The 14,979-nt window shown below is 37.2% G+C and overlaps 1 protein-coding gene across 1 annotated transcript; it reads left to right on the forward strand.

The window, feature by feature from the left end:
• Positions 1 to 316: 316 nt before the first annotated feature.
• On the forward strand, positions 317 to 12,785 carry NSMAF (neutral sphingomyelinase (N-SMase) activation associated factor; the record flags this gene model as incomplete). Its single annotated transcript, XM_010290829.1, has 14 exons — positions 317 to 437; positions 712 to 843; positions 1,266 to 1,308; positions 1,757 to 1,920; positions 3,385 to 3,493; positions 4,858 to 4,916; positions 5,620 to 5,687; positions 7,319 to 7,386; positions 7,599 to 7,722; positions 8,470 to 8,553; positions 9,596 to 9,746; positions 10,156 to 10,258; positions 11,383 to 11,492; positions 12,437 to 12,785. Coding segments are annotated over 14 exons (1,431 nt in total), but the record flags the coding sequence as incomplete, so codon positions are not given.
• Between the last annotated feature and the right edge of the window lie 2,194 nt (positions 12,786 to 14,979).

A 14,979-nucleotide genomic window follows, 5' to 3' on the forward strand; every position in this document is an offset into this window, starting at 1 on the left:
TAGTGATTCTGTGATCCTGTGATTCTGTGAATTAAGGTTGATTAACTATGGTGGTCTTTAAATAAGTGACTTAACCTCTGAAATTTTTGTCATCATTCTAGTTTAATTCTAGATTTTTATCTTGACTCTTACCTGATGTCTTAAGAATGAGAAGGTAGCTATGCCATTAATGTTCTGAAGATATCCTTAGATACTGTGGATTCTTGTGTCACACATTATGTGCTAAAAATATTTATACCACTATAATTGCCTTGTAGGCAAAGCTAAGCTAATCTCCAAACTTCTTTTTTAATTTTTTTTTCCCCTTTTCTTCTAGTTGATTCCAGAATTTTATGAAAGTGATTCTAGTTTTCTAGTAAACAGTTTGAAATTGGACTTAGGAAAAAGGCAGGGTGGAAAGATGGTTGAAGATGTAGAGCTTCCCCCTTGGGCATCAGGTAATAATAGTCAAACTTCTTGTATTATGATTTAATTGAAGATTATCTAGATTCCTGGGATAGTGGTTCTTGTCTCAAAAATGCCCGTTCTATTTTCTTCTGAAGGAATTTTTGCTTTAAAACACTGACATAATTAATAATTGCATTTAATTTTTACAGCAAATTTGAGGTTTGGTGTGGGATTTTTGTTTGGTTGCTTTTTGAAGAAAGAGGAAGAGAGATGGATGCCAATACTGAATGGGATATATTCTTTAATTAACCTTTCTCTTGCCAGGTCCTGATGACTTTCTTCAGAAGAGCCAAGAGGCTTTAGAAAGTCAGTATGTATCTGAACATCTTCATGAATGGATTGACATAATATTTGGCTGCAAGCAGAGAGGAAGTGAAGCAGTTGCAGCTCACAATGGTAACTATACACTTTATAGAAATAGCAGAAAAAGAAAAACTAGGCAGGAATGGTAAATAACAGCATATCTCTAATGCCTGATTATACAATTGTGCTTTTATTTTTTTTCTTTCTTTATTGTGGGGGAGGGGTATTTAATGAAGCTTATATAAGTCATCCTTCCCTTATGAAAGGACTGATTTCATTTGAAACTTTCTCTGAGTCTCTTAGAAATCCCAAACTTTTTTCAAAGTAAGAAACCCAGGAGTACAACACAAGTTCTCAAACTCTATAGCCTGCTGAAATAGCTTAGTTGCTTAATTATAACCAGGCTGAGTAAAAAATACAACCTTTTTTTTTTTTTATAGTATGTATGCAAGACAAAGAAAATGAGCCTTGTATATCTACATTGTACAAATAATATTTTGTTTTTCCCCCTCCAGTGTTTCACCCATTAACTTATGAAGGAGGAGTAGATTTAAACAGGTAATTAACAAGAATCAGGATGTTTTTGTTAAAGCAGTTAGCTAAATTTCTCAGTATCCCTCCAGGTTCTCTGCTGGCTGTCAAAGTGCTCTGTATGTGAATGATGTAGCTCTTCCATTTTATACTCCCGAATATGCAGAGAACCAGTATCAGGTTGTCATTTTTAGCATGCATTGAAAGATTGTTACTTGAACATTTTTTCAGTCTGGCTTTCATGAAATTGCTTTTTTTTTTTTTTAATTGACAAGCATACTGTCATCGTACATAAACAAAATTATGAAGCTGCCATATGACTGCCCATCACATCTATGGTAAATCAGTTCTGTAAGAATTTGTGATGGCCTATAGTGCTGTAGTAACTGCACATGCAGGCCCATGCTTTCAGGGGAGGGGAAGAAAAAAAAGTATTCGCCTACTTGGCTTAATTAAATATCTTGTTTTTGTTAAGTATTATGGACCCCAATGAAAAAGTAGCTCTGCTGACACAAATCTTGGAGTTTGGACAGACGCCAAAGCAGTTGTTTACAGTTCCTCATCCCCAAAGGATAATACCAAAGTTGAAAAGTTTGTCTCGAACATCTAGTCACAGTGTTTCCATAACTGAGTCTCCAGGTAAATGTATAACAGATAAACTGACGATGTAATGGGTTTGTAATTTTGAGAAGTTCATATCTTTCTCCCACAGGATCTCATTATATGACTCTCTTGGCCACTTTTCCTGTAAGCCAACTCAAAATAAATCCATGAACTAACTGTTAAAGAAAAACTGACAAAACCCGTTTCAGATTTGAAAGTACAGGCATTGTCCTGCATTTTTGCCTTTTGTTCCAGTGATCTCCTCTGGGACTGTTCAACCTCTGCTTTTGCAAGCTGTGGGAGGGCTATCATCCCTGGCCTTTCATGACACTTCAAAATCAAGCTGATATGACAGCAGTTTCAATGACTATTATTGGCAGGCATTCTAAATGATCTGAAGATTTGTTCATTTTTGAACAGGGATGTCTTTGGGGTGACTGATTAGCTTGGTCTAAATAAACCCTAAGAACTTAAATTAAGCATCCGAACTTTTTACTTTGCTGTGACTTGAATGAAAATCTGTAAAGAAATTATTTTGTTTTCCCTACTTACTGTAGGGACGATGTTGACTGAAACTTTCTTCAAGAAAAGGATATGTAATGCCATCACAGGCTCCTGTTCAATGTGGAACTTAGACAATTTTTCTGAAACTAAGATGCTATGGTCCTCATTATATGTATAGTGGTCTACTGTAAATTGGACTGAATCTTCAGCCTAAGTATCATATGGAGAGGTTTTTTTCTCGGTTGTCTTCAATTCACTTACCTTTGATGGCTTTCATTTTTAAGCAGAGCAGTGAAGATGGGTGCTATTTAGCAAGGCAACTTATAGCATCCAAATGGCAAGAGTGGCTTTGAAAGTTGTATATGGTGATAATAATGTTCATGTGTGTTAAACAGATACAGTGGCATGCTGCCTAAGTCATTAACTCGCACATCAAGAGTTCCTGTTGGGTTTAGCCTTTTTATAGTAATTGACATCTACTTGTCTCAATTTTGTTGCATTTTTTTAATCCCTTAACTTTTGCTACACTGCCGTGAAATGAAATGGTGGTATTTCTAACAGAATGCAATATAATAATAAAACCACATGGTGTATTGTAGCAGTAGATGGTTTTCCTGGTACTTTTCCATTTGAAAAGCTCTTGACATCTCCATGGAATACGAAAACATCTCTGCGGAAAAGTTTTTGGTTTTGTTGTTTTGTATTTTTTTTTTTCCATTTTGGAAATGTAGTCTGTAAAATGTCCAGTTCAAAAGCTCTGGTTTTGGGAAAAAAATACAATTTTTGACTGTGTAAGGCCATGCATTCAGGAAGAGGCTTGGAAAAAAATTATTTATCTTGTCACTCTCTGCATTAGCCAAAAATTCTTATTGCTGGAGCTCTGCATGATTTCTGTACTTCCACATTTTTGTTTGCAGCTTCAGCTACCTATTTACTTGAAATCTATCTTTTTATTTTCTATTTGTGATGAAACTTTATTGTGGCATTTTATTGCAGTTTCTCCAAATGAAGAATCATTTGAAGATTTGACAGAAGAAAGTATAACACTTGCTTGGAACAATATTGCCAAACTCAAATTAGATGAGCAATATAAAATTCACAAAGAGTAGGTACCATTTTCTTTTCACAGTCAAAATTGTTCCATTTAATTGGGGGAGCAGTATCTTGTGTCAGCCTGAATGATGGGTTAGAGTTTAAAGTAAATACTTTTCTTTGTGACACAGCTTATTGATTTGATGACACAAGATAAGTTTGAGTGTGCGATGGGTTATTAATCCAGAAAAGGTATTTGTCAACTTGTTGGGGTTTTTTTTCTTTTGTTCCTTATACAGATCTAGAGCTAAGTTCATTATCATTTTAGTACCTGAAGCAGATATTGATTACCCTTCTCTAAAACTGTGATAGCAGCAGCCAGATAAAGACTTCCATTTATTTATTTGTAACCCCAGGAGGACCTAACTTCTTTGATTTGACTTGAAAGGTTAAACCACCGAAGTTCAACTACTGTACACCTTGAGCTGCTGCTGTATGAGCAGTTTTCCAAGTCTCCAGCTATAGGTTTTCAGTTACTCCAGGTACCAGACTACTGTTCTGATGGATTCCTAAGGAGCTATAAGTCAGCAGGAGCACTTCAGGTGAACTTGGAAAATACCTAACAATGAACAACAGCAGCTATATTTTAAAGAACAGGTTTTCATTTGGCCCCATCCTTTCTCTTGGTGGCTTGACTAGTATAAGGATTTCTTACTACCTTGAGTGCAAGTACTTTCTTGGTGACTGCAACCCAATCTAGGAAAGAAACATTCTCTTGTCCAGAAAACAAGGTAATAGTTGCAGTGAGAAAGAGCCTCTGTTACCAGATTGTTAGGGTTAGGGAAATCCTGATCCTGAAAACAGACTTGAGTTTCAGCTTCTGATTCTTTTTTCTTTTTTCTTGAAGACTGCTGAGAAAAATAATAGAAGCAGGTCTGTGTAACAGAATTTTGGCTGTGCAGAATGCTCTGTGCTTCCTAACAACTAACTCCCTGACATAAGCTATATGTCTAAATTTCTAGATTATAGTGACTTTGCCAATGTCATATTTGAGAACAAAAGACATGCAAGTTCTGATTCCTGACACCTGAGGTATTCAGTATCTGCTTGTAGGCAGGTTCCTGACTCTTTTTGTAGCTAATCCCAAATTGGAAAGACTGAATGTGAAACTATCCTCTCACATGGGCATGTCCTTTCTGATGAGGATGAAGTTCTTGCAGAACAATATGGGAAACCTGTACTGGTGTTTCACGTATTATATCAAGGTATATTTTTGTCTCTAGGCGTATAACACACCAGTGTAGTGCTTTTAATCTCCTTGAATGTCTTAGCTCTTACAGAGATCAAATAACAAATTTCAACTGTAGTCAATTTACAGTATAGTGGTTAAGTTTCAAAACCTATGAAATCACCCATAAGCTTACTTGTATTAAACAGGGCAATTACTGGAATAGCCGTGACTTGCAATGGGTCTTCAGTTTTCACTACATCCCAGGGTAAGTATTATCGCAGAGGTATTTACTATAACCTACAGTGTAATGCAGGTTAATGTTTTGTGAACAAAATAGCATGAAACTCTGAAATGTAGTTAAGATTGAATCCCATGAATATCTTCACTGAGAGCAAAATGAAGATAATAATAAATGGGATATTTCTGGAATCACCGAGTTTTGTTTTTTTAATGGTCATGAAAGGAGCAGCCCTAATCTTCTGCCAAATGCAAGATTCTTGGTTTTACTTCATGCTCAGTTCGTACTGTTGGAGGGCATTTCAGTTGTTTTATGTGAAGGCTACTTCTGTTTGGCTTTGGAGTGTCACTTTTGCAAGTCACCTATTATAGAAATTAAGTTAAATATATATTTCAAGTAAATAAATAACTTAAGTACATGAATTTGTTACATTTTAGATCACTTTGACTCAAGTATTTCAATATTATCTACATCTAGGCTTGGGAAGGTAGTAATATCTCCCTTTAGATACCAGAGTTCTCTTAGAGTTTGATGGGCATGAGGGAGTCCATCTGGAACTGGTGCAAAACAGTCTAGTTCCACAAGCATTGTAAAGAGTTTCCCAAAGACTATGAGAAACCTATACCTGCTTTTCATAGTAAGGTACTTGAATATTCAAACAGAAGCAAAATTACTAGCTTCTGTAACGTAAAACACTCCTTTTATCTTCTATTTTGTCCATTATCCCCAGATTCAACTTTGAAGATGTTTTCCAAAGAATCAAAAACAATCCAGAGAAGTGTGTCCTTTTCAAACATGGTAAGTTCCTGTCAAGATGAAAATGAGATCATTGGGGATCTTCTGAAAGCCACTCAGAGAAATGGCCCTTAGCATACATCAATGCCTTTTTTCTTCCCCTGCCCACTCAATTGTATTGTGTGTGAATAATTTAGCAGAGTGAATTGAGACTCTGTCAGGCCTCCAGGGAGACAGTGCATTCTGCAAACATGAGAAGGAAGCATTAAATGGTTGCACTTTAGTCTGTGCTAGCTCTGTTCTGAGTTGCCAGGAAAGGGCCTGTGGCTGATGAAAATAGTCTGGCATGAGCAGAGGAGTCTTGCTGAACAACCTTAACTACTATTTGGTACCAGAATCACAAAGCTTAAATTCCACCCATGTGCTCAGATCCAGTATTGCCTTACTGCTCCCAAGTGTTTGAAGGCTATGAGTCAGCCAGCAGAGAAAAACCAAACTCAATGGAATCTCTGCTGGGTGGATTTGAGGCATCCTTCCTCAATGAGCAGTGATCTCAACAACCACTGAACAACACTTTTCCCCTGCTTCTAAAACAGAACTTGGAAAGAGATTTTTATATTTGATTTTCTGTGCTTGAGCACTGTGGCCAGACCTGGGTCATAGAGATTCACTCCCAGTTTTCATGTCCCGAGTCCTTTATTGAGGCAAGACACTACGATATATCAGCCCTCTTGTGCATCCTAGAGATAAGGGTACAAAAAAAGGCAAATTGCCCAGACAGAAGCCATAGGATGCTCTAACAGGTCCCAAAGTAAGTTGCAGGATCAAGACCCTATGGTCTGCCATGGCACATGCTAGCAGGTGAATCTACATATAGCAATTCCTAATGCTTTAGCCAAGGCAAACTTAGGAATGCTGCTTCTTGGCACTCTAAAAAGGAAGCTCTTTGATTCCTAGGCCTGAAGTCAGTTTTTCATGAGGAGGCCTTGTATATTTTTTTTTTTTAATTCTTCTCTCTGTAGTTTTAGTGCTGATCTGTTGCAGCGATGCTAGAAGCAGTAGTCGCTTTACAGTCCAGCAGCTTACTGTTTTTTAGAACAGATCTAAAACATCACCAGTAATGATACAGTAGAAGCATTGGCCTGACTTTTTTTTTTTCCCTTGCTGCTTTCAGTGATAATAATGTAGCTGAGCAGCTGTTGGTAAAGAATGTTTCTTGCTGAGAATAGTAGGAATTAAATAGTTAGGTGCTTTTTTTTTTTTTTTTGAAAGAGCTGAGCTGATAAGTAACTGTCATGGAGAACAAACATCAAAGGAAACCTTCATTTTTAGTTTCTCTTAGCTGTTTGCATCTAGAATTGACAGTAGCTTACCAGATGAAGATCTGACCCAGTTTCTCCTGAGTCAGGAATTACATACCATGTCCTTGAAATACCAGTGTTTTGAAAAAGGAGATTCATCAGTTCTGCATGTGTTTTTGAACTTCAGTACTACCTTTATATTTATCAGGGACTGAGTATTCTTGCTGTTCAGTGTCCAACCTATAAGGTTTTTCATGATTAGTGTTCATACACCTGTATGTTGTGTGTATAGAAGATTAAAATGCTTCTTGTTCTCCAAAAGCCTGTTAATGTACTTCTGTTTGATTTGGGGTAAGAAATGTGAACACTACTATCTTTTTCTTTTTCTTACAGGCTTTGTCATCTTGTCTAATCTTACCAGGAGATACCACTGTCATAAGTTCTTCATGGGACAATCATATGTGTGTATTTACTTCTGTTAACCTTATTGAATTACATTGAGTTCCTTGGTTGTTACGTTTATGTTTTGAGATAATGATACAGAAATTCATTGTTAGTGTCTATATTTATACTTTTTTTCAGTAGATTTCTGTTAGAAACTGTAGAAGCAAAGTTCCTTTCATTTATAAGTTTTTTCTGAAGATGCAATGCTTTTATAACCTTTTCCTGTTAGATATTTTTATTCAGTTGCATTTGGAAGACAGCAAGACATCTTAATGGGACATGATGATGCAGTCAGTAAGATCTGTTGGCGTGATGGGCGTTTATATTCTGCATCTTGGGACTCTGCTGTGAAGGTTTGTATATGGGTTTGTTATACTGCAATAACTATCTAAAGCTAGCACTTTTTAATGTTCACACAGCCAGATGCTTTGAAGTGGATGTACCTGTTGTACTAGAACAATAACTTTGCTAGCATCACAGAAGGTTTATTTCTGGAATATCTTCTTCATTTAGCTTTATCTCAACTCTGTTTCAAAGCTGAAGTGTTCCTTTAAATAAATTTCATTCATTCTAACTTACTCTAAATGTAGGGGGTTTGGAGGCAAACTCTTATTTGTTGGAGGACCTGGAATCTTCTGTGACCTTGACAGGTGATTCTGTTTGCTGAGTGGAATAGTCTTCTAAAATGTTTGTTTCATAGTTTTGTAGCTTGTGCTTGTCCACTTCTTCAGCTAAGTGGACCAGGAACTTGCTAATCTAAAGAGCATGCCTACAGTTACGTGGAAAGATAACTTGGAAGTTAGAGACAGGAAAGAATTTCACAAAGCCTCCTGTGTGTGGCTTTTTGGTAAATATACATTCAGTGCAGTGATAATACCTGTATTTAGGTAGGCTTCTGTAAGTTATCTGGGATCAGCATAGTCATGTTTAATATGTAGCTCTACTTAGGGTAAACGAGTCCAGGTGCCATTTGTTGTTCCTGTAATCTGCCATGTAGGGGACGCCCACAGGTAGCACAAGCAGCCCTCCTCGTAATGTGAGAGTTCAGTATGGAAGAAACTCATTCAGAGTTAAATATAACTTAAATATCTGTGTTGTAGGTGTGGCACTGTGTTCCTGGAGCGACCTTGAGCAATAAAAAACACCACTTTGAACTGCTTGCAGAGTTAGAACACGATGTTAGTGTAAGTATGTGGATAGAGATACAGTATCTCAGAATATGAAGATAAATTGCTCACTGAAATCAAAGTCAAGATCTAGTGGCAAAGCACAAGGATTGGGTCAGGGGGCTGAGTGTGTTGTGGTGTTCTGAGAAGTGTGTGTGTAGGGGCTTTTTGTTTCATTTTGTTTTTTTGTCTGAGATGTGTCCTGCACCGATGTCCCCTGCTTCCCCAGTTGAAAGGTCCACTCCTGGGGACTGAAGCAACAGTATAAACAGAGGTTTCTTAATTTGTCTTGCTCAGCTTGTATGCGTGAAGTTCTGGGAGGGACTGGAAGGTTTTTTGTTAGCTGCTTTGTTTTTGAAAGCAGACTAATGTTGTTCAAGTATTTTTGTTGTTACAGCTTCTTCTTAATGTATCTTTGGCAAAGGCAAGCAAATGAAAAAGAATTTGTCTTAAGTTGTTTACCATGCTATAAAATATATTACTGAATTTCAATGTAAATATATAAACACATTGTGTGCGCTAAATCATAAATGTGTAACTGCACACTCTTATTTATAGCCTTTAATGTCACTTTAGTAGGATATTTAGAATTACGGTTTTAAACTTTGTTAATAGTTCGGTTTTTTAACATGTCACAACATAGACATTTACTGCTTCACAGTTCTGATAACATTTAAAAACTGTACCCAAGAGAATTATAAACAACTGATGACTAGGAAGTTCTTTAAAAGTAAAGAAATTTTACCCTTAAGGGTAAAGTCTTGCATTTAGGTGGAGTATGCGTACTAAAAGTACTCTGAAATGACAAATTGCATTTCTGATTTTGCAAAGAAAAAGCATTTTAAAATACCATCAAAGGGACCTATTTTACTTTTTATAGGCAGGATTTTTAGTAACTGTACATTTAAGGATGTACAGAACATTAACATTGAAAGATGTTGCAGAATTAAACGTAAAAGCTTTTTGTAAGTAAAATATCATCTTATGTATAATGGGCTGGCTTTTCTTAAGATAGCTCACATGAAAGGAATGGAAAATCATGGGATGTTTAACTTCTTAGGTAAATACAATCGACCTTAATGCTGCAAATACTATACTAGCATCTGGAACCAAGGAGGGTACCATTAGTGTTTGGGACGTTACTACAGCAACAGTGTTGCACCAGTTGCCATGTCATTCTGGGACTGTGTTTGATGCTGCTTTTAGTCCTGGTATGTTGGATTTCAGTTTTTAATACGCACTGGGAGTTTCAAAGGGAATCTCATTCCTGATTTCATGTCATATACCCTTGTTATTGGAGTTACTACTTTTAAGGGGGGTGGTGAGATGTTTTGGCTTGATGCTCATCTCCATTATAAAGACTTTATTAATTGTATATATAAGGCCATTCTAGACTGTAGACCAGTGGTCTAGATTCTAAAGCAATTTTGTTTATCATTGCTTGCTTGGAGAGTGAATTTAGAGTACATTATCTATCTATCTATCTATAAATAAGTAGGTCAGGTAACGTCACATCCAACGTAATGTATCTCAGACTGCTTTGGTAGAAGCGTTAGAACCAAATGACTAAACATGCTTTGTTGTTGTAGTTTCTTTTGTTTGCTTTTTTCTTCTGTACAGACAGCAGACATCTACTCAGTGCAGGAGAGGACTGTTGTTTTAAAGTAATAGATGTACAAACTGGAATGCTTATATCTTCAGTAACTGCTGATGAGCCACAGAGGTAACTCTGAGAACATACAGATTATGAAGCTGTATGGGCAACCTAGTTAACTGTAGAAATGCTTGATGGTTGGTGATAGCAGGATGGAAAGGGCAGTAATACCAGCAACTTTGTTTTCCTGAATTACTTTTTTAAAGTGCAAAGGCTGACATTGTAGCATGTTGTCTACATCATGGCCAAGCTTTCCAAACTGGGACAAAACCCAAACAAGTATCTAAGTAAATAACTCACATTTTTTTCAATGACAACTTTAACTTCCATAAAAGATGATGAGAGCTGCAGCTAAGCAGCTCTTCCAGCAGCTGAGCTGAAATTTCCAACGAGTAGACAGTTCTCTTACTTGAATCATCGCTGTTAATAATCTTGGTTTTGTTTTGGTGGTTTGGGTTTGTGGGTCTTTTTTTTTTTTTTTTTGCAATGCTTCCTTTTTGTTTCAATAATCTAAGAAAAGATTGGCTATTATAATTAAAGAGTGATCACTTTTTATCATAAACCAAAATGCATACAGTTCTATATGGTTTATCAGGTAAACACATGGAATGCTTACTCAGTTACCGGAGTACAGACATACATGGAGTGCACTTGTTGGTTTCTTGTGTGTGTGCATACATAAATATATATATGTATAGGCATGTGTGTATACATATATTTTTTTTTTTCTTCAGTTATTTCCCTGAAAGTCCTCAGGGAAGGACTTCAAGTGATTGTTTCAGGAACATAAAGTTCCTGCGCTTTTTTTGTGCAGGAACTTTCAAGTTTTGCGCTTCAAGTGATTGTTTCAGGAACATAAAGTGACAGAAGTGAAAGACATGGTTCATGAGAGCACTTAGGCACCATACACATGTACAGCTGACTGGGTCCTCTTCTGTTTGTTATGGGAATACGTTTCATCCTTCTGCTAGAGGAAGGACTGGCTGGGTCTAGAGCAGTCAGGGAAGCAAGCTTGGTCATGATCCTTTAAAATAATTTGGGAATAACCTTTCCAGAAAGACTGTGTTAAAGGGTAGAGTTTCCTTCAGTTTTGTACCTCCATTTTCCATTCTTTTTGGCTTAGTCAGTTTGGAAATGTTCAGATCTCATTATACAAAAGCTTGAAGTGAGCTGATTTCAGACTTAACTTGCAGGTGCTTCAAATGGGATGGAAATACCATCTTATCGGGAAGTCAATCTGGTGAATTACTGATTTGGGACCTTCTTGGAGGAAAAGTTATTGAAAGAATCAAAGGACATAGAGGTATGCCTGAACTATTCCTATTCTCAAATGGAATGGGAGATTCCCATTTTCTAGCTGTTAGTATTGAAAAGTTTGAGACTCATCTGCTCAGTCAGTGGGCTGTGCTTGATGTTAGTGCTATCTGGAACACCAGAACTAAAAGTAGATCCACGTGAGTCTCCCAGGAAACTTAACAATGGAGGGATATTGCTGTTTCCAAGACTGACCAAAGGTAAATGACTTGGGATTTTTCTAATTCACACATCAGAGAGTCAACATTTTTCTACCTCATAGCCCTAATAAAGTGTAGTATAGACTGCACCATGTACTTTGTCAAAGTCCATCCAGACTAGAGTCTAACAACAAGTTAAAGGTCACTGGAGGAATTGTTTTGGGTGGGGATTTATAGGCTGCTTAAATGCATCTGTATAGTCTTCAGTACATTAGCAACCTGGATGTGTGAAGGAGAAAAACTATCTCAGTTTTATTCAGTTTGGTTTTTAAGGCTACCTTTACAAAACAAAGTTATTTCAAACTTCCCAGCTATAAGCTTGTACTCCAAATCCTTAGAAGTGTGCTTCTAGGCATGTGCTAGAAGATGTGAATACACTTTTAATATGAGAAGTCCAAATGGCAGACTGAAAAACCTCACTTTCTAGAGAAACCTCCTCTCCTTATCCCCATGAATCCTTTTGCCAGTGTGCTGTCTGCATTCTACACTGCAACTGACATTGTCCCTCTAGCACCAAAGTAATCTGAGGTGATGCAGCATGAGATCATTATTGTGAATAAGAGCAGCCACCTAGAAGCCTACTAAAATTCTTCTTAGCATATGTGGTGTCAGTGTAATCCAAACTAATGATCAGATGATCCTAAACTCTCTTAAAAAGATGTGTTCCATCACCTCAAGTACCACTTCTATTTGCATTTGGATTTACTTCTTTGTTTGGGGTTTTTTTCCCCAGGTGCTGTAATGTCCATGTGGATGAATGAACAGTGCACCAGTGTTATTACAGGAGGGGAAGACAAACAAATCATGTTCTGGAAACTGCAATACTAAGTGCCTTTCCCTCCAGACATGTAAATGAACTCTTCTTTTAAACCAAACCTTTTAATGCTACTTAACTGTGTGCAATGATGGCTGCTGAAGTTCAACCGGATAGGAAGCTTTGTTTAAGTACACCTTTCTATGTTATGGTGACTTCACTGAGAGCTCTTAACTTAACTTACATAGTGTATGCATTTGTTTTGCATGGACTGTCATACTGAAAATGCTTGTCTGAAATGGTATCTGAGATGAAATTAAAGACCTATTTTTCTGTAATTAAAGAGCTCTTAACTTGCAGTCATTGTTTGATTTGCGTAGAAAGCTTCATAGCTTGCTGTTTGAACTGGTTTCTAAGGAGAAGCATTTGCATTCTTAACTTGAGAGTTCTTTAAGGATGCTTGCAGCTTAGTACCATCTCATGATATAATGTATGTATGTACCTCTTGTGTAATCAACGTTTCTTCCTAGTGTAAGACAGACACACATGATGGTAAATATGACTTTCAACATTAAGGCAGCTGTTGTTCTGAGCAGTGATCAGTCTACTCCACTATCTAGTTTCCAGATGTGGCTATTTGCAAAGGCATAGAAAAGAGTAAGAACATATTCTATATTGCTTTTTCCTACTGAAAAACAGCACTAATGTATTGGCCTGTGAGGAAGCCAAGCATAAAACTGATCCCTTGATAGATGTATATGATGTGTTGATATAAATTTTCCCCTAATAATGTGCCTGAAGTTAGTCTTATGCTCTATTACTATTGCCTTTCATCATTTATGTTACTATCCTTCTCTTGATAATCTTCTGCATCTTCATGTTTTGTTTGGTATTCTCAACCTCTTTCAACTCAAATCATCTTTGGGATGGAATTTAAATACAGCATTTAAACCCAGGAGCTGTAGCTCTGTTAATCTAAGCCCTTGTTGTCTTAACCTGGTAACAAAGCAGTGTTGCACTAAGCTTACTTTGTAGGACTGACTGACTTAAGGATAGGATTTCCTGCAAGGGGCTGTTCTGAAGCTAAAGACTTGAAATAATAGTCTTTAAATGGCTTATTACAGCAACAAGCAGCTGCAGTTGTGATGTTGCCCCAGCCTGACCCAAGATCAGTATTTATTTCTCTGCTGGTGTTAAAGATGCCCTGTCAATGTGTCCAGGACAAGCATTCTTCTAAATGACATTCAGTCAGTCCTTTGTCTGTAGAGATCCTGTCTTGGGTTTGACACCAAACACCTATTTCAGAGCACAGCTGTTTCTTCAGCATTGTAAAACAATTGTTTTACAGTTAGGGGCTAGGTTTTTTTCATTCCCCCAACTTTTTATTATGCTGGAGTTTGAACTTACTTTTCAGTAAGGTAATGGCATGACATTAAAGCAAGCTGGTATTTCAGCTGTGTTGCGTACCTTTTGCCTAGAAAGTAGCTGTATTTTTACGTAATCAATGAGTGTGTGTGATAAAGGTGCATGTGGCAAAAGATCAAGCCATATCATGCATGTCTGCTGTTACCAATCTTAATCTTGCAGCAGAATGTTTGGTGTCTGCCCTGTTTCTTCACCTTTCTGTATATTTATTTCCAAAATATCTGTGTGTAGGCAAAGCTTACCTGGAAATGTCTTAGGTGATTTCTAGATTATGTTAAAAGGGTTTTTGTGTGTCAGTTTAAGTGTCTGTCATTGCTTGTTTACCTCTACCCTATTGCGTATTGTCCTTGGTATTGTCCTTGGTTTTCTGCATTACAGTACCAGCCCCAGGTTAAAAGTTGCGCTTACCTTTTAGCCCATCCTATCTTTGCATTCTGTTCCTCCTAATGTGTGATTTTACAACTCAAGTTACACTCCAATGCATTTGAACATCACAAAGGAAGTACCTGAGCAATGGTAAACTACACCTGTTTTCTTGACACTGTCTTACCTAAATTTTGGGGACTGCTGTGCTCCTCCTCATCTAAACCAGGGGCCCTGTATTTTGACTCAAACTACCTCGGAAAGAAAATACCCTTAACTTTCTTCTGGTTAAATATGGATGCATACGATGCATAGTTCTTAAGCGCATCTGAGGCTTGCTTTCTGCTGTAAAGCACACTCACAAAACAGAGCCCTCAGCCAGCTGCTTCATTGCCTAAAGCAGCCTTATCTTTTTAAAGGCAAGGGGCAGTTAATTTTTAAAGGCAAGGGCAGTTAACCCTGCTGCTAGATTATAGCATCAGTATGTTGGGGTTCTTTTAATCAGATGTCTACAAGGAACCACCTACAGACCAGTATTTTCTTGCTATTTAACTCAAAGTTTAACATTTAACAATAGCTTATTCTTCAATGCAAGCTAGTTTCTATATGAAAACAGGAATTTTTTTCAACTATTTCTTTCCCTTGTGGTTGCTATGTGCTACAGATAGAAGGAAAACACTAAGAACTTGTCCTGAAGTATTATTTCCCATGGATCTTCCCTGTGGTTACAGCTA

Source organism: Phaethon lepturus, unplaced genomic scaffold, assembly GCF_000687285.1.
Source record: "Phaethon lepturus isolate BGI_N335 unplaced genomic scaffold, ASM68728v1 scaffold10687, whole genome shotgun sequence".
Lineage (NCBI taxonomy): Eukaryota > Metazoa > Chordata > Aves > Phaethontiformes > Phaethontidae > Phaethon > Phaethon lepturus.